At 37.1% G+C, this 21,023-nt stretch overlaps 1 protein-coding gene across 6 annotated transcripts in view; it reads left to right on the plus strand.

Annotated features, from left to right (window-relative positions):
- The window catches only part of LOC132107755 (roundabout homolog 1-like), a 281,293-nt gene that overhangs the window by 8,987 nt on the left and 251,283 nt on the right, over positions 1-21,023 (plus strand). For all 6 annotated transcript variants that reach the window (XM_059513931.1, XM_059513930.1, XM_059513934.1 and 3 more), the window contains one exon: positions 20,523-20,659. In XM_059513931.1, coding sequence (XP_059369914.1) covers positions 20,563-20,659 — 97 coding nt within the window. In that variant the 5' untranslated portion in view covers positions 20,523-20,562. The remainder of the gene's footprint in view (positions 1-20,522; positions 20,660-21,023) is intronic.

Below are 21,023 nucleotides of genomic sequence, written 5' to 3' on the forward strand. Positions count from 1 at the left end.
TTTTTTTTACAAAAACCCATGGATTTGCTACAGGAGGCCTTTATTCACCCCCTGGAGCCATGCGATGCATGTGTTTAATATGAATGTATGCACTTTATTTAACTACTTTTGGACTGTTGAACAAAAAACACCCACCTACCCTCATTCTAATGCTTGAAAGAGCCAGGACAATTTTTTTAAATAACTCAAATTTGATTAGTCTGGAAGAAGAAAGTCATATACACCTAGGATGCCTTGAGTGTTTAAACCATGGTATAATTTTCATTCTTGGGTGAACTAACCCTTTAATATATTGTGACAGACATATCCAATACTAATATTATGTTGCAACTTAGATTGGTAGAATTATTGATTTTTATGGATTTATCAGTAGGGTATCATGGATAGTCTCTTAATTTTGGTCTAAGGATATCTTCAAGTCATCTGCAATCAAATCTCCACCCATTACATTTGCATTACATTTTGAAGCCTGACTCTTTCTTTTTGGCTTAGAGTAAATATTTGCATATAATAATACTAATAATAATAATGCATTTTATTTAAGGCACCTTTCAAACCACTCAAGGTCACCGTACAACAAGTAACAACAGTAACAATATTAAAACAGAAAATAACAGCAAATAGCAATTTCAATAAAAAACAGCAATAATAATAAATAAATAAGAAAGAATAAAAATACTGGACTTGAGTGCACAAAGTAATCATAGAAGATAAGCAGTTCTGAATAAATGAGTTTTAAGTTTGACTTTAAATTGAGCTAAAGAGTCTGAATTACGGATGTTGACTGGGAGAGAATTCCAAAGATGAGGAGAAACACGACTAAAGGCCCTATGGCCCATGGTGTTTAGGCGAGCTGAGGGTGTATGTAGGAGACCCAGTGAAGAGGAACGGAGAGTTCGAGAAGAGGTGTAGGGATGTAAGAGGTCAGAAAGGTAAGGTGGAGCAAGGTTATGAAGAGATTTGTATGTGAGGAGGAGAATTTTAAATTCAACCCGAAAGTTGATAGGAAGCCAATGTAGCTGTTGAAGTGATGGGGTGATGTGTTCAATAGGTGAAGTCCGGGTTATGATACGAGCTGCAGAATTCTGAATCAGCTGGAGTTTATGAAGAGATTTGTGTGGTAGACCAGATAATAGAGAGTTACAATAATCGATGCGGGAGGTAAGAAGCGAATGAACAAGAATAGAGGAACTATGCGGAGTGAGAAATGGACGGAGGCAAGCAATATTGCGGAGATGAAAATAAGACCTGGTTATGTTATTAATGTGAGCATCAAATGATAGGGTACTGTCAAAGATGACCCCCAAGTTCCTAGCTTGGCGGGAGGGAGAAATGGAAGAACCATCAATGGATAATGAAAAACTGCATGACTTAGAGAGAGTAGAATTAGTACCAATGAGGAGTACTTCAGTCTTACTGGCATTAAGTTTGAGGAAATTGGCAGAAAACAAAACATTTATTTCATGAAGGCAGTTGGTAAGACAGGCGGGAGGGAGAATGGAATCAGGCTTTGTAGAAATGTAAAGCTGAGTATCATCGGCGTAACAGTGAAATTTAATACCGAATTTTGAAAAGATATTGCCGAGTGGGAGAAGGTAAATTAGGAACAATAGGGGGCCTAGGACAGAGCCTTGGTGGACACCACAGCTAACAGGAGAAGGTTGGGAATTAAATTTCTTTAGTTGTACAAACTGTGTGCGGTTTGAAAGGTATGAAGTGAACCAGGCATAAGGAATACCAGTGATACCAATGCCAGATAGTCGATGCAAGAGAATACTGTGTGAAATTGTGTCAAAAGCTGCACTCAAGTCAAGTAGAACAAGAATAGATAACAACCCGCCATCAGCAGCCATTAACAGGTCATTCGTTACTATCACTAGTGCAGTTTCAGTGCTATGCTTAGGACGAAACCCTGACTGAAAACACTCATACAAGTTATTATTACTAAGATGAGCATGAACCTGTGCTGCCACTGGCAGTGCCACTGTGCTGCCAATGGCAGCTATTTTAAAAGATGATGGAACAATGCCGGAGCTAAGAGAAGTGTGAATAATACGAGTTATAAGAGAAGATAAAGAGGGAAAACAGGCCTTTACCAAATGAGTTGGTATAGGATCAAGTAGACATGTGGAAGAATTAGATTTATAAATTAACTGAGAAATTTCTTTTTCAGATGGCAAGTTGAAAGAAGAAAGGAAGAGGAGGGGCAAATTAATTGAGACACTGTTTGACGAACTACAGTAAGGGGTAGCCAAAGAGGCCAATTGTTGGTGGATGGTAGTTATTTTGTCATTGAAGAAAGACATAAATTTATCACATTGAGCAGTGCAGTACAGGTGTGCGGGAAGTGTGTCAGGAGGTTTCAGAATACGATTAACAGTTGAATACAGTGCTTTAGTATTACCATCTCCAGACTCAATTAAATGTGAATAGAAAACATTTTTGGTAGCATAAAGAGCATCTTTGTAAAGATGAACATGTTCACTATACAGCTCTCTATGTATCATAAGACCAGTTTGTTTGTATCATCTTTCTTATTATTAATGGAAAGCGCAATGAGTACACAATAGCTCTGCCAACTGTCCTAACTGCTGCAATAACGATCAACTGTCATAATAGCAATGCATTGAACATTAACTCTTAATTATAAATGATAAACACTGTTTTCCAAATCTTAACTAGCCGACTTGCTGCCACTCACTGCTTTGAGGAGACACTTTGACTAGTCACTGTGCCAGTTTGTTGTGCAAATGAAAGCGATCTAGTTCTGTGATTATTTTCCCCCCCAGTTTGTTGGCATGGCAACTGGTTTCTACAAAGCCTTCAAACATTGCATACTGGGTTTAGTGGTCAGTTGCTTCTCAGTTACCTGCTTGCATGTTTTGCATCCATACCATTTACTGTTCACCAGTGACTGAGTTTGGATTCTGGCTGCCAATTTGATCTCCATGTAAATGTCTGCTCACAAATCTGATCAAAACTCTGTTAGGCTCTTTGTTGCTGGGTTGGCGTTTTTGAAATTAGACTTACAGTAATGCTTCAGCTTTCATCCACCACTTGCAGTCACATGCTAACATGGCCATGGCAGTGAATCACAGTTTTATTTGAGACAATAGAGTTTGATGTGACAGGTGTACTCTGCAAACTGATAAGTCATCCATCAAATCCAAACCACTCAACACACACTTTCCTCAAGGTCAGCAATACTTAAAGAACAATGGGCAGTCAGATGTATACCTTATTCAGCTGCTGGGTTTAACAGGTAAAATTGTGTTGGTAACTCATTTAAGGACTTCATTAATCTGTATTGTAATGAATGTTGTTCAGTTTCTTTGACGCAATGTATTTTGTTTAAAGTGCTATATAAATAAAGGTGACTTGACTTGATTTGTCCTAAAATGCTGATTAGACAGCTGTTTTATTCTTTAATGTCTCCGCGTGGTCTCTTTCTTCTAATAGAGTACAATTATTTGAACATAATATTTCATGTAATTGGTAAGTAAAGTGGAATAATGTAGTCACGTGGTCATTTACAAAATAAATCTCTTCAGGATGAAATAAGACCCTGAAGGGATTTATTTATTGAAATAAGTAAATTTTATTTATAACTAACTGACAGCACATGATCCCTTATATAATCTACATTTGGTAAATTGAGCTAACATTTTTTCATGCATCACTGTTCAAAAGTTTGAAATCGGTACACTGTACTTAAAAAAAACAAAAAAAACCCAGAAATGTAGACTTTTATTTTGCAACGGGACATTAAATGGATTAAAAGTGACAGTAAATAAATAATAAATTGACATTTATAATGTTACAAAAATTTCAAAGCAACAGGAAAATGTTATTTCACAACAATATTAAGCAGTTAACTGTTTTCAACATTGATAATAACAAGAACTATTTCTTGAGCACCAAATCAGCATATTAGAATGATTTCTGAAGGATACTGTGACACTGAAGACTAGAGTTAGGAAGCTGAAAATTCAGCTTTGCATAATGGGAATAAATATAATTTTAAATATATATTAAAAAAGAAAACAGTTATTTAAATTGTAATTATATTTGAGAATATTATATATTTTTATATTTTTTACTATTTCTGATCAGATAAATGCAGCCTTGCTGAGCATTAGAGACTTTTAACAAAAAACAACACCATTTGACCAAAGTCAAAAAACTACTCAAACAAACACAAAAACATCACTGATCAATGTCCCAAAAGCTAGGGGCAACTGTATGCCACAGAGTAAAGGTGTGTTTTCAACATTGATTTAAAACCGTCTAATGAGTCACTTGATCTAATGTGCAATGGGAGACTATTCCAAAGACGTGGGGCTGCCACAGAGAAGGCTCGATCCCCTTTGGTTTTCAAATAAAGACAAAAGAAGATGAATCGAGGGGTATGCATCCAGATCAGAGTGTTCATTCAGTTGAATATGGGTCCTTAGGTTATTGATGTGACTTGTCAATAGTGTAGGTGAGTGACTGAATGACTTGGAAATTGTTCTCAGGTCATTTGCATGAGAGTTTAAATCAGAGACTAACAAAGAACAAAGGTTTGGGTTAAAGGTCAGGTGAGGATTGTGGGTAAAATTGTTATTCCATCCATCTTTGGCTCCAGCACAAAGATACTTGATTGTATCCTGGACACTTCCAATATTTCCCCTTTCTCACTCAATGGAACATCATATGACACTTGCTACTCATAATTTGTCATTATAATGAATGTTCTGCTGTCTGACAAATAGTCCACTACCCTGAGGTTCTGGAAAGACATCAATTTCTGTTTGTTAATGGTTGGTTTTAATGCCCCCCTCTGTCTCTTTCCTCTCAGAGTGAGTTGATGGTACCATCCTGCCATTTGTCTGTAATTACCCCCTGTGTACATCACCCAACCTATCCCAGCAGGCTCTGGCAGGGATGCTATTATTTTACTACTGGCCAGCCTCCCCCTCGAGACGGTGCTGTGTTTTGAGTGACACCTCTGTAAACAGTACAGTAGTGTCACGTAGCCAGACTTTTGACTTGCGACATTTAGTCTGGCCCTATTTGGAGTTTATTCTAGCCAAGAGACTGTCTGGCCAGCATATAAAGTTTTAGTTTTGTTTTACAAGCCATTTAGAGGAAGGTTTATTCAAGTTAGATTGTACCAAAACTTTTTGAAAGATTAATTAAAATAATGACACAGTATTCTTTGATAAACACTGTACAGAAATTGGCAAACAAAATAGCCAAACATTTATTTTATAGATTTGATTTGATTACAGAGGAAGAAAGCAATGGACTGCAATGTTTTCTCCTGTTGTTTAGTTTTTAATGCATTGCACTTTTTTCATTTTGCAAATATAAAATATATGTGACTTTAGTGTGCAAACCATTATTATGATTTTTGTTTTGAGTTTGATTTTGATATCAGTGTATTATAGTATTTATTAATTTTAGCTTTTATTTGTACGTTTTCAATTGTCATTTATATTTTAATTTAGTTCAAGTTTATTTTTATAGCACTTTTCATGATACAAATCATTGCAAAGCAGCTTTAAAGAAAATTACGTTTCTACAATGTATTTAGTAGTAGCTTATCGGTGGTGTCTGTCAAATTGATGTACATATGGCAGAAATTTATGTATGTATGAAATTGCGTCTTTTTTGAACACAACTGTTGTATGAAGTTGCGTAAAGTCAGTCAATTTTTCTATTCAGTGAACAGTAATGGATGGCTTATAAAATGAAGCCACGCCTTTATCCAGAACCACTCCCCCAAAACCACACCCTCCACCTGTTATCCAAAGGAAGTGGCCCACCATAGATGCCCAAGGTCAGCATTCACCTTGAAGACATTCCTGTTGTCCCTCCCCCAAGTTCTTTACAACAAAAAGAATCCTTTCATCCACAACATACTTTAGCAAATCCCTCTGCCTTCTGTGATGCTTTCAATATTTCCTGACATGCTCTATTAGCCCCCTTAATGTAGTATTATAACAAACACAACTGAGATTGGATACACCGGCCCCCCATCCGTCTGCCTGTGTGTCAGCAAGTCAGAGTGAAACTAAGACGGATGGAGGCCTGCCTCCACCCTAGCTCCTGACCAATGCCTTGGGGCCTCTCCACTTATTGAAATGACCTAATGTAGATTCAGACTCGACAGGGAGGCATATCTATCTGTATCAACCTACAGGAGACAGAAATGTGTGTGTGTGGTGGCTTCTTAAAGAAAGAGTTTGGTTGCTGCCGTGTCTTTGTAATTGAAAGCAAAAGAAAAATAACCCGATGGAACATTAAGCAGGACGCTCGCCTCTGGACACATCTAATGCACTCATTGAAAGGTTGACATAAGGAGAGATGTGAAGAATGAAGGGGGCAGGGGTCATACAGTGTATATCTGTAACACTATGGGTCATTTCATTTCATATCTTTGTAATTTTTTGCTTTTGTCTTTGGAGAAATAAATGGACACATGAAGACATAAGTGAAGTATATACCTTGTCAAAATAGAACAAATGTTTTTGTTCTGATTCGTATTGTCAAGGAAGATACTCTTGTTTTGTTGGCTTTGAAAGATTACACTATAATGATATTAACAACAGCAGCAGTAGCAGCAATAACAAAAGTCTTGCAGTTTGCAGTGTGTGTTGTGTATAGGAAATCGAGGAGCATTGATCTGTGGTGGCATTTTTAATCATGTTTCAAATTGACCGTTTCATTCATTTTGCATCAATTTGATTTGATCCTCCAAGGTTGCATTTGGAAATGCATCATAATGAACTTTCCTAAAGATATAGATATGTTTTACTTATTAAGGTTAATTAATTCTTTATTTAAACCGTTCATGTGGCTATACAGGTCTAGCAGAAAATGTTTAAATGCTCAATTAATTTGCTTAATTATTTTTTATTGTAAAAGCAAATACACCAGCAGAAAAGTGGATATTTGGGTCTCTGTTTCGGTTTATGAGAAATAAGTGCGGAGAAATGAATTGAGAACACAAAAGAAGATCAAAATGTATTTTTTTTAAAATGGGAATTTAAGTGACAAATTTATCGAATGAAAATAAAACCACAGTTGGCCAGGCGAAAACGTTTGCTTCAACCAAATCTTAAATGAATAGTTTATCCAATGTGAAAGTTCTGTCATCATTTATTCGCAGTCATGTCAATCCAAACCTCTATGACTCTGAGGAGATGTTTCGCTGAATATTGCAGGCTGTTTCTCATACAACAAAAGCATAAGTTAGACCAGAAAATGGACCAAAAAGCAGTCCATACATCCTGTTCACTACATTTTTTAAGCCATACAATATCTTTATGCAATGAACAGACAGGATTTTATCTTGTAAACGTGGCATATTGCATATTTGATGTCAAACTGGTGATATGTGTTTGCTTATGTTAAGTATTCCAAGTGAACATCTTCTTTATTGTTCTATTCAGAAGAAAGAACATCATAATCTTCTAAATAAAGGTGCCAAAGGTAAGTTTTTACACTGGTGCGGTATAAGAACCGTTCATATAAGAAATAAATAAAAATCTTATTGTGAAGAACATTTTAATTGTCTAAAGAACCTTTTTTCCACTGTAAAGAACATTATGTGCAATGGAAAGGCTGCATGGATGTTGAATGTTCTTCGTGGAACCATCAATGCCTGTAAAGAACCTTTATTTTTTAAAGTGTACAGGTTTGGAACAACGTGAGGGCAAAAAAATAATGACAGAATTTTCTTATTTGGTCAACTATTCATTTCTTTTCAGTTTTCAAGCCACTTTTCTGATTCCGATTATGTTATAAGTACATATACATTTTGTATCAGGTGCCTTGAAATGCTGTTCACACTCACTGGCATCCACCTAGACTCTCTGTACATGAATTATGTACAACAAATGATCTCAAAAAGAGGGAAAAAGTGCATGTGTAGGCTCAAATATCCTTGACCTCTGCTCTGCATCTCTTCTTCCATACTAATGTGGTTTTCTTAGACCTGCTCCATGACCCAAAGCTTGCAGTCCAACTTCATATAAGTCTTATTATTATCAACAGCGCTTTGAAATTCATTTCTAAAAATCACACAGCCACATGAAAGACCAGGATCTCTTACAAACAATTTAAATATACAATAGAGAATGACTTGAAATCTGCATTTTTATTGCCCTCTCTTGACTTTGCAGCATTCCGTTTGACTTCAGCTCATCGTGGCCCTCTCAAAAAAAGCAGTCACATCCACGGGCGGTCTCCTCTGATTAATCTTCGGATCTCGAAAGCGCATTAAGATGTGATTCATTTCCCACACAAATGCAGCGAGTTACACACTATCTTGGCTCAATAACCTGCAACTAATAAGCCAATTTATGATAATATACCATCAGCGAACACCGGCGGAAAGTTAATTTTGCCCTTGGAGCGAAATAGCGAGAGTTCAGGTGTGACTGCGGGCTTTGTTTATAAACGCAGATATGCAAATCAGTCTGTTGTTTTCCTTTGTATTATTGCTTGTTAGGAACAATTATGTGGGAGACTAGAATGGCAAGTACCCTCTTCCTTTCTCAGGTGCTTTTAATGAGGACGCAACACTTGATCTGATAGAGAGCATTTCATTTGGGAAAGGACTGGTGAGATGTTGTTTGCAAACCATCTGAATTGTTTTTTTAAACATGGATATCACATCTTTTGAAGCCAAAAAGCAAAATATATCTAACCAAAGCTGTTCTGTTCTTTAATTCTTTAATAATTGTGTGTTTGTCAATTGTACATCAGCTTTCTAATTAGCTGAGGCTTATGGGAGGTGTAATCTAAATATCTTGTGTTATTAAAATGCATTAGCTTTAATTAAGCTCGTGTGATACTGCTTACTGATACCGATAGTGCGATGTCATTTATTTGTGAATAATCTGGCGAATTCATTTGAGGGGCTTAGCAAATCAGTCTATCTGTGGTAATTATGGTGTATGAACGATATGTTTAATTGTCAGGGCTGAGATGTTCGCTGTGACATTTCCCTCAGGATTTCGAAATGGTTTTGCCGTCAGAGAGCGGGGTTCAGCTCCGGCAATCAAGCAAAATTGACTGTCAACCAGTGACTTTACATGCATAGGAATATGATGGCATTCAGAGTGTTAACATTGTCTGACAGTGAAGGCTGCTGAAGGGATAGTTCGGCCAAAAGTGAAAATTCATTTATTCACCCTCATGTCTTTCCAAACTAGACTTCCAGTCTTCAGTGAAACACAAAAGGAGATATTTTGCATAATGTTTAATGTTTTGCTTAAAAACACCATGATTTATAAATAAAACACATTATTTTAGGTCTTCAAGTCTTCATAAAGCTATCATATGAAGTCAGAATACTTGTAATATAGCGCAAGTTCTACTTTTATGGTACATTTATGGTCTTTTTTTGTTGTTTTAGAGCTAGTCTGTAATCATCCTCTTTCACTTTAATGGAAAAAAGCAGCTTGAACATTCTGCTCCTTTAGAGTGAAATGGAAGAAAAGTTAGGCTATACAGGTTGTGAAGGTGAGTAAATTATTTGTATTTATTTTTATTTTGGGTGTAATATTCCCTTTCTGCCTTCATTTGTTTTATATATATATATATATATATATATATATATATTTTTTTTTTTTTTTAATTTATTTTTATTTTTTTTCTTGTGATGCAATTCTGAATTTTCAGCATCATAGCCTGAATGCACTGTAAGTTGCTTTGGATAAATGTGTCTGCTAAATGCATAAATGTAAAATCCAGTTTTCAGTGTAACATGATCCTTCAGAAATCATTCTAATATTCTGATTTGCTGCTTGCAAAATGTTTCTTATTATCAGCATTGAAATCCAGTTTCAATATCACTGTTGATGTTGAGGGTTGAATTAATTGATAAATTGAAAGTTAAAAATAATATTTTTGAAATAAATGTCTTTACTGTCATTTTACATCTTATGATAATTCACTTACTATTGATTCACTTAATAATGGCAAACACACAAATCTTTTCGTAGTTTCTTAGTTTTTTTTCTGTTCCTCTGAGGTCCTATGAGTAATCTTCCAGAACCAAATCTCTTAGAAACAAGAATTGCTAGAACTTACAGACTGAAAACAATTTTCAAAATATTTTCTGGATGGTTCCTGGTGTTTCTTGCACCTCAGTGAACTTTGTTTCAACTATGGCAGCTAGAGTTAACAAGTCCACTTTGCCATGGATGCAAATTAACTGTATATTTTTAGTGACAGTCAGTTGTTCTAAATCAGAACATGTCATCCTCCGGTGAGCACCAGCGTTCAGAAGACGTCCCGACGTTGTTTTGGCGGGACGGTGACAAGTACCAGCGCAGAACAATGACAACTGGCATTTAGAGATGTGTTCGCAGCGCAGTACTCTGGTAATTAACATTGTGCAACCTCCGTGCTTACAAAGCATCGCTCTTAATTAGAGTTATGATTGCAGTGGGGCAAAACCAGCGATCCTTGCTCAGGATAATGACTGCCATAGTCAGTGTAGCAGAAGCTTTATTGTTTGCATGCTGGACTTCTGACATCTGGGATACAAAGAGGCACAATAGAAAGCCGGAATTCTTTGTTCTTTCTCCTGCTGATCCAATCAGAATGGGCAAATAGAGCCCAGGCATCTTCCAAATAAGACCCGCTTTCTGCCTGAGCGGTGCAGGCACCTTTGAATTGAGCAATAATGTGGAAAACCTCCTTTCAGTTGAAGGATCACACACGTGTCCTACATCAAGATAAGCATGTGTGCTGTAGTAAATGCAGCTTTCGAAGGTCGTCTTTCCCACAATTCGTCTGTCTATAACTCATTATATCAACGATAGCGACAAATTATTGGTTGTTTTGTATGGAAGCCTGTTTCTGTTTATTTTTGTAAGTTCATATATTGCAATTCAGATTTAATTTTTATGTTTATATTTCACCATGCTCATTTTTTTCTTGCAATTCTGAGAAAAAAAAGGCAGAAATGCGAGATGTAAACTTCAACAATTCCAAAAAAAGTCAAAATGGCATTATATAAAGTCAGAATTCTGACTTTTTGTCTCACAATTCTGAGCTTATGTCTCACAGTTTTAAGTTTACAAAAACTTAAACAACTTAAACAGATCTCGCTTTTTCTGAGAATTCTGAGTTTATCTCGCAATTCTGGTTTGTGTTTCTGCCAAAGAATAAAACATTAAAAAGACAATTGCAACTTTTATCTTGCAATTCATAGTTTTTTTTTCTGAATTGCAAGTTTCTATCTCATAATTGTGAAAAAGCATCTGAAAATTCTGAGTTTTTTTGGGGAAATGTAAGTTTATAGTTTTTTTTTTTTTTCAATTCTTGCTTTTTCTCGAAAGTCTATTTTTCCTTTTTTTCCTCACAAAGAAAAAACATTAATTGCAAGATCTGAACTCGAGAAAAATTATAGCAAGGAAAAATTCACTTAAAAGTTGCAGAAATTAATTATTCATTATTTTATTCTGTGGCAGAAACAATTTTTCATAGTTTTATGTTTGGCTTGTGCTTTGAAATGCTTCTCATGTATACCCTTTTGTGGATCTCAAATACGCCTCTCTGACTTACAGCCATAAATCTAAATTTATTTATAAATGTTTTGAAGGCTTTAAAGTTCGAAATAGCATGAAATGTTGTTCCTGGAGCTTTTAGTCAAATTAATTGTCCAGTAGCGTCTGTCTTGATGGAGGACGTCTCTTAACTCTGTCATGTTTCCCCCTCCTTCTTATTTCAGACCAGGGAGGGCCCACGGTCTTCATCTTCTCCCTGCAGGATATAATCAGCTTTTAATTTCTCCACGATCCTGCAGACCAAATGACGGATAACTACGGTTGGTCCCTTCGGTGACCAGGCCTGTCTGCCTCCTCGGCGACCAGGAACGCTCTATTGCTTTTGCAGAAAATTAATCGTAATTTTGGCTAAGCCTGCAGTTCTAATAAGAGGCTTGCATGCACAGACACCATCACATCTTAAACATTATTTCCACCAGGGATACCCAGCGTATCTTGTTAACCAGGCTTAGCTAATTTTTTGAATAAATGACGTTGTGCTATAAATATATATGAAGAGTTAGGTGGTTTATCTGGTTCATAATCGGTTTCAGTAAACACATGCAGGGATGTTGACAGCATGCGACTCATATTTCCATCTCTGAAGATTATGGAGTGGTAGAGTTAAATAATGTGTTGTTGGAGCTGTGGTGCAATGGTTGGTGTACATGCTTGTCATTTAAAAGCTGTTGAATCAATATTGGAGCCATTCTGTCTTATGTTTGCATTTGATCTTTAACTACTCCCCATAAAATAAATTTAGTATGCACTGATATTAAAATACAAGGTACATAAATCAAAGATTAAATATGTAAATAAATAAATAAATATATAACGAATATAAAATAATAACACATATATGTGACACGTGTATATGCAGAGACAGATGATTTCACTGTTCAGCTCTGTAATGGCAAGCAATCCCAGCTGCAGTGCTGAACCGATTTCCCATTAAGAGTCTCCGCATTATCCTGTCCTCTCATGCATTTGTCTTCCGTGGACAACCAGCCTTTTTGGGGGACGTGAATAAGTTGTGTGTACATGAGTGTACATTGTATAGATGCAATAAGAAATCACGGATTTGGAACAACCAACTTCTCTTGCTATGGCTGCTATTAGTCTTCATCTGGACAACTTGCTGTCAGAGGGTTTCAGTCACTTTAAAACGGCTCACCATCTTGCAAAGTCAGTGAAAACTAGAATGTTAGGCTTCCAGTTAAATAGGGATTGCCAGCTAATAAAGAAAATTAGCACCAGGTACCAGAATAACACCAATAATTGAAAGTAAATATTACGCACTTGCTTCTTACAATTTTTTATTTTGATATTTTATTTTAAATCTGCTGCTAAGTGAAAATTGTAATCCTTATCACTCAGAAAAGTAATTGCACACTTTTTTAGAACAAGTTAGGCTACATGCCAAAGTGTAGTACTATATATATAGTGTTTTTTTTCAAAGTATGAACAGTAAAGTAGGTGCTTGCCTTAGCAAAAACACTATGTTGTTTCCATAGTTTGAATTCTAGTTAAAACTCTCCCAGCCAGGTTGACGTCTCCGACCTTGGTTTTGTAAGCAAGGCCTGTCACCGTGTTAGGTTGCACTCAAGATTCATAGTGCATTGCCCTTCTTCCATCTTTCTCTGCACAGTCCTGCCAGAGCGTGAGAAATGGGTGCTTGAGAATGAGAATGAGTGTGTGTGTGTGTGTGCTCGCATAGCATGTGCAAGCACATCATGATTAGTGTGTGCTCTCCTGCTGGCCGACAGGAGCTAATATACACGGAGAGGAAGAGGCAGTGTGGCGTTCCTGCAAAGCGAAGCCGCAGGTTAATCCTTTTATTGTAATGAAGTGGCAGAAATATTAATGAACTGTAAACACAGGAAATTTAAACCCTGTCCGTCATCTTTACGAGGGTGGAGCTGCATGGAGGAAGCCGAACAGCGCCATCCATAACAAACATGACATTGACTCTTCAAAACAGCTGAGCAGTCACTTAAGGAGATTGTCCTCACGTCTGACGCAAAGCCTCATTCTTTCCTTTTCCATTGTTGCTCACTTGACTGCGTTCACACAATGGATACCGACGGTGTGTTTGTAGTATGCCTGCTATCCGAATTCGTCTATTCAACAGCTTTTGAGGGGCAATTTTGCCAGAAGACTAGTTGTGGCTCATGATTCAGCAGCAGCTGAGACACAGAAGCTTCTCCCCCCTCCTCCAAACTCATCTCCATGCCCCACGAGCCGCACGCTGCAGCACGGGCTTCACCGGCCTCACATGCTGATAACGGATTACAATAATCGAAAGGCTGAATGTCTGAGCATGAAATTGTGTTTGTTCGAACAGTTTGATATTTATTCAGAGGGCTTGTTGGAGAGTGTGCATGGAAATTGAATGCCAGCAACATGTTTAAGAGTTTTACATCGTACCACTTTAGTTAGAGCATTTTTTGTTAAAGGATGTTACAGATTCTACTGATTAAATACATAAAAACAATAAGTTATAGAATATTTGAGAGTGGATGCGAAAACAATAAAAAATACAATTTTGACCCCTGTTGCTTGTTTCAGGTTTGGGCAAAATTAAGAATTTAATTAAATTTATGAATGTGACTTGAAATTGAATTGGCCAGACCCAGCAATATCTTGACTTTCCAAGAGGTCTATTTTTTATGTTCATAATGTAATTATTTATACTGTATATATGTTTATAAGTATCTTTTGTGTGTCTTTTCATATTTCATATTCATATCAATATATTAAGTCCATTTTAAAGATTTTATAAGTTCATATTTTTATTTGTTTGAGCATCTTGACCAGTTTGACACCGCAACATTTACTTAACCCTTGCTGTGGTTTTGTTTATTTCTGTCTGTTTGGCTGACCCAACCATCAATTCTTTTTGTTCAATTCTGTTTGGTAATGCTAGTGGTGCAGAAAAGACAGGACCTTGCCTTTAAACTACCTCCACGTCTTTATCTGAATAGCTCAATTCGAATTCAGTAATATTAAAGGCGTTCTCAATTAAAGTGTCCAGCCCTGGTTATGTTGAAGTATTTGTGTTTGCCTCTAGGCCATGGCTCCTATATGTGATTAAATGGTGCCCAATTCAAACAGCCTGCTTTCAAATTAATGAACAGGGAGGAGGAACGGCCAGTGGAAATGCAGAGCTGGATGTTTTGCTGAAATGCCTGGAAATCATGAACAATAGGCGAATATCTGTTTACTCACTGTCCTGGCTATAGTCCCGGGGGATGACATCTGTGGCGTCTAGATAGTGCACAATGTAGCTCTAAAGCATGAACAAGGAATGAATACGTAAGCATGCCACTATAGAATGCTCCACTCTTTATGGCTTGCATTGCATTGCAAGGCTGTCGGCTGTTGGAGCATTGCATTATTCCCTCAAAAAGGTCTGGGTTCGGCTAATTGAACCTCCAGCTACCTTCCCAATAAGAACAGTGGTCCATGGGGAAAAACCAGCACTGGGCATCGATAAAGATCATGATATTGTGCATCTCTGTTTTGTTACCATTTGGACCATAACGTAAATGGAGGATGATTTCGATTTTTAACAATCCCAGACCATCATCTGCATCACAGGACCAGTCTCCTGCCATGTCTATTCCGTATCTGTCTTTGTTGTCTTTTTCCTTCCCCTCCCCAGCTCTCGTAGCATCTGGCTCCCTGGGCTGAAGTTACAGGGAGCACCAAAGGCAGAAATAGGAAGATGAAAGGCGAGAGATTAAGCTGAAGGGAACAGTGGGTGTTGTCAGAGATAATTTGAAGTGCATTTGATTTCTCAGAGCCCTCTGAACACTTTCCTGCAATAATTTACCTGCTATATGCCTCCACCTTTAACACGCCAGACACCCTCGTGAGATGTGAGGAGACCTATTCATGTGGAAATGGTGTCATATCATGTTCGAAATGAAAGCAGTGTGTAAAGGAAATGACAGTTTAGTGGGTGTCTGCCAAACCTCAAAACAGTACATGAAGGGTCGGGATGGGTGTTGACTTTGTTCACATCGCCCACCGCAACAAAGAAACTCCAGAAGCAGAAGAAGAAAAGAGACGGGAACACCAAAAGACCCACATTTTCCTGCAGAAAGCACTTGTTGTGCATTTTTCAAAACTGAAATGTCTTCATCTCTTTCTTGTTGTACATTTCTGTGGTCTTTTTATTTAAGTACAGTGCTGAGTTGGTGAGGTTTGGGCCTGGTTGTGGACTAGTGATTGACAGATAAGGATATTTTTAATGGGCAATTACAACATTTAACCAGCAAGATGACCGATATAATGTTGAGACAGGGTTGTCGCCATGATGAGACAGAAATTTTGAATACTTTTTGGTTAAATTAAAGGTTCATGCAGTGCTTAATTTGTAAATTGCGAGGTCCCGGAACAAAGTGAGGTAAAGGATCTGGCACATGATTACAGAAGGGATAGGTAACGGAGCATTCACGTAATCACATTGGAAGACCAGTTTAAGTGATTAATAGCATGCATCAGTTGCTTTTAGGGTCTGTAAGGTCATGAATAACCTGGAAATGCCATGCGATTTTAAAACTGCAGTTTCCAGGCCTGAAAATTGTAGAAAAAGTTGTGGGATTTTATTTTACAAATCTCTGTATAATAGAGTTATATTTAATCAGGTCCAACATTTCGGTGGGGGACTGTGTGGACTATATCGCATGGTTTAATAATTCTTGCAGCTTTCATGTTCATAATGAGGGAATTCCTGCATTTAATATAACATGTAGCATAGATGTGACGAGTGGGGCGGGGCCGAGAGACGTGGGAACAGAGCGAGGCCGGTGGAGTGATTGGAGATGAACGACACCTGTTCGACCCACTGGTCTTGAGTCCCACGGAGGGGATGGAAGGATATAAAACAGGAGCTACGACAGTGAAGGACGAGAGAGGACCAGGCCTGGACTTTATTTTGTGTTTTGATTTTTATTTGTGCGCGTCAGTCGTCCGTGAGGGGCTGATGCGCTGTTTTGTCTTTATTTTGATGATTAAAGTATTATTTGATTGTCCGCCGGTTCCCGCCTCCTTCTTCCCGAAGATTACGAAGGTTTTATCATTTCAATAGAATGATAAAATAAATCCACACAAACTATAAGATTAAATCAGTCATTCGAAACCAGCCTTCGAATCCATAAACTCTCTCATAGCGTGCTTAACATCATCTTGTCTGCACTACAGTGACCTGCTGCATACTGCAATAAAAGACTCACTCGCATTTCGGGACAGCTGACAGAGCTGTCACTTGACTAATTGGGTCATTGTTGCATTGTCACAAAAATGTATAATTTGCACACCTTTTAACCCATTTGGTACTTGCGAGCTCCAGAGGCTGTATTATGTGCCTGTATTTTGTAAAGTTTGTGCGTATAAAGCTGCCTCGTGAGTATTATATAAGTTTACTTATATAATAGGCTATTCGCGAGGCAGCTTTATACACTTTATAACGTTATTTTTTGTAGTCCGTTAGCTTAAGCATCCAAATACATACAATATGATGTCTGTTGTGGGTGTTGATAAAACAATTTCATACTGAAATGCAGGGGGAAGAAAAAACGGGGAGAAAAGTCAATAAATAAACAAAACTGCGTCGTCAGTGTTGGTGTTGTATCAGACACTTACACTTAATATTAGGCTATATGAAAAACAAGCTCAAATGGAGTTAACAAGGTTTTTGCCGGTGAATGAGGAGATCTGTTTTTTGGCCGCATCTGAGGCAAGTGCAGCGCATTATACGCTTTCATCAACTTTTACAGGTTTATAACATTCATCGGTGCTATATGGGTGCTTAATTTTTCTTGTTATTAAATCCACTTGGCCAAAATTTCATGATATAAATGATTAAACGCTTATGCAAAGGATATTAAAAATGCACAAAGTATATTGGCTAAATAGCAAATAACCTACTTCTCCGGTCTTCAAACACTCAAAAATAGCCTTTACAGACATGGTGTTTGAGTAAAGAAAATACTGTGCTATTCAAATATCAGCTATTTATTTACACTTCGCGAAAGCTGAGATGTGTTTCCTCCAGGCTGTGCACGGCGCGTCAATCTGAGTGGAGACGGTGTGAAGTTACAAGGTTTCGCTGAGAGCTTGAGGATCCAGTGGCATTATGAAGTTTTACTGACAAGCTCTTTTTAATAATTATCATTGGTTTAATATTTGTAATTTGATTTAAAAAAAAAAAACAAAACAAAACAAAAAAAACTAACAAATTATAATAGAGATATGAAGTTTGGATAGTTTTTCACGGCACTCCTGACTGGGCTAGGGTATGGCAATTGCCATACTCTGCCGTACTGAAATGCAGAGGAGAGGGATCCGCCAAATTCAGGTGCTGGATCGGTTTTTCGGAGGTGCCGGATCCGGCTTGTTCCGGCACAGATTAAGCCATGGGTTCATGAGATTGCATATTTTTTCACCACTGTTAGTAAATAAATATTAATTAATAAATTGTCTCATTACATTTATTTCTTAATAATTTTAAATGAACTTTCAAGGACTTTTCATATTTTTATGTATCCTTTTATATGTTCTATTTATGATTTAATATTATAATTATATAATAACTTAAACTTATAATTTAAGTTTTATAATTACATTTAAATGAAATAATTACAAATATTATTATCATTTCATTATATTCATTATTTTTATTATTATTTTATTATTTGTTGTATTGTCTCTACATATTTTTTTTTTAAGATGGAATTTGACACACCATCTTTCTCTGAAATGCTTCAGATTTGCATACATGCACATACATTTCTTGCTCATAAATAAGATGTGTTTGCAAAGATAAACTGGAGAAACCGATTTGTTTGTAGGCTCAGGTCTGTTTGTTGCTGATTGACCCAATTCATGTGCATATAATTTGGAAAGAGGAGGTCCTACACATAAATCTTCCATTATCTTCAATGGTTGTATTCATTAATCAACAGAACTGAATAATTACTCTTAGCTGTCTCCTCTGTCTAAACTCATTGGCGTAGAGTGTCAGGTGAGGAGGCCATCTTGGTGCGGTGCACCCCCTCTGCCCCGCCGACAGTGGCATCTCACCGCTGGTAATTGGGTGTTTATCTGATCGCTTGTGAAAGACGCTTTTGGCTGCCTATCTGACACAATTATCTGGAAGAATTAAATCCGACCCTCCTGTGTCCACCACAGAATACTTGGAGGAAGCGGACCTGAGTGTTTTATGAATGAGGGAACGAGGGAAAATAACGCAAGAGCTGAAAATAAATGCAATTCTTACTCGATCGTCTGGTTCATGGTAAATGGTTCTCATCATGGCATGCAAATTATGCAGTTGCTAGGCACAATAATTCTATCAGGCTGCCAGAACACTGGGGGAAATAAAGGACGATAAGGTACGAGTGTCACAATGAGGCGGCCGGTTGCTTCAATCAGATAGAGCTCTCTTCCACCGTTTCAGCTCCATGGCCAGGAAACAGTCCAAATGGAGACAGGGAGAATGTTTACTGTGTGTCCTACGATAAGAGGAGAATAAAGCCTTTCTGTCAACAAGCTTTCAGTGTCTACCACAAACAAGCCATTACAGCTAAAGAGAATTATGAAGTGTCTTTGAAAAGTAGAGGTGTTTATAAAGTGAATTTTGAGTATGTACCTTTGCTGCTTTTGTTTTGTTTTGTTTTGTTTGCAATGAATCAACAAGCAATTTGGGTCGAGCAAGATAAATTGCATGAGACATACTTTGCAAAAATTGACCCCTAAAAGCCATTTTATATTTCTGGATCAGTTGTGTTTTGTCATGCATGTTCATATCATCTCTGAAAAATATTATTGCATCCTAAGAATGTGATGCTAATGCTTTGATTTTGGATTTCAGATCAGGCTGGGCTAGTGCACAATCTGCGCTTGTATTTTGCAGATGGTTGATCAGAGTTACCAACAGATTCATTTTGAACCAACAGGCAATATTCCTACCGAGCATGAGATTTCATATCAGCCTTGAGCATTGATCCAAATAAGTCTGGTACATGAGAAAATGGATTTTAATCTTTTTACTTTTATTTTTATTTTATCACAAAATTCACCTCTTTACATCTGATTGTGTATTGACAACGGACTGAAGATTTTGTGCTTAGATTCAGTGCACTGGTATTAAGCAAAAAGATTTTGAGGGATATTTTTAAGCCAATTGACCAGTTTTGTATGATATATATATATATATATATATATATATATATATATATATATATATATATATATATATATATATATATATATATATATATATATATATATATATATATATAATTTATTTTTTTATTTTTCAGATTTTGCAATAGATTTAATTATTTTGTTTTTTTAACTTTAATTTTAGTTTAAAGTTTTAGTAATGTTGTTTGGGTTGTTTTAATATGTTTTTTTTTATACTTTAATTTATTAGTTTTATTTTAGTACTTAGTTTAGTACAAGTTAAACTAAATAGAAATGAGAAATAATATGAGTAAAATAAGCAACAGATATTTTTTTGTAAAAATGCCTATGCTTCTAGTTGACTATAATAATCTTGCAGCTAGACATTTTATGTCAAACTGTCGATGATTTACTGAATCATTGATCATTTGGTGGGGAAATCGTGGCATAGTGGTTAGAGAGTTTGACTCCTAAGGTTGTGGGTTCGAGTCTCGGGCCGGCAATACCATGACTTAAGAGCCCTTGAGCAAGGCATCGAACCCCCAATTGCTCCCCGGGTGCCGCAGCATAAATGGCTGCCCACTGCTCAGGGTGTGTTTACAGTGTGTGTGTGTGTGTTCACTTTGGATGGGTTAAATGCAGAGCACGAATTCTGAGTATGGCTCACCATACTTGGCTGTATGTCACATCACTTTTCTCTTTTCACTTTCATCAAGTCCAAAAATGTAAGTAGAAATTTCCTCCAAAATAAATGCTTTGTTTTTCTCTTTATCTTTCCAGATTAATCTCTGAGACATCCAGGGATGCCATCTCTCTAAGAATGATGCAGGTCACATGGTCAGGCGCCACAGTCCTCATCATTTTCACTTTGCTACAGTTTGTCCAGTCTGAGCTGTCGGAGGGTCCTTTGGTTCCAGGTAAGCGTGCATGAACCCTGTGTTTTATTCCTAGATTCTGTTGTGGATTCCCAGTTTATTTCCAAGCTATGTGACAGACACATAAACCTACGAACTGCACCTAAACTTTGAAAAACCCATTTATTTTTACGGGAACACTTGCACAGAAGGAACTCAACTTTTATATACTGCAGTGCAGGCTTACGTGCCTTTCCATGTGGCTCTGGTGTGTTTTTCTAGTCATTTGATGATCTGTCTGTTTGTGTGATGGACACCATTGAAGGGATTGTCAGATCAACCGGATCACTACTTCAGGTGAATGATGAATAATGTTAAACAAAGGAGGATTTCAAGATAAACGGCAGACATCAGTCACGAGTGACTG

Source organism: Carassius carassius, chromosome 28 (assembly GCF_963082965.1).
Source record: "Carassius carassius chromosome 28, fCarCar2.1, whole genome shotgun sequence".
Classification (NCBI taxonomy): domain Eukaryota; kingdom Metazoa; phylum Chordata; class Actinopteri; order Cypriniformes; family Cyprinidae; genus Carassius; species Carassius carassius.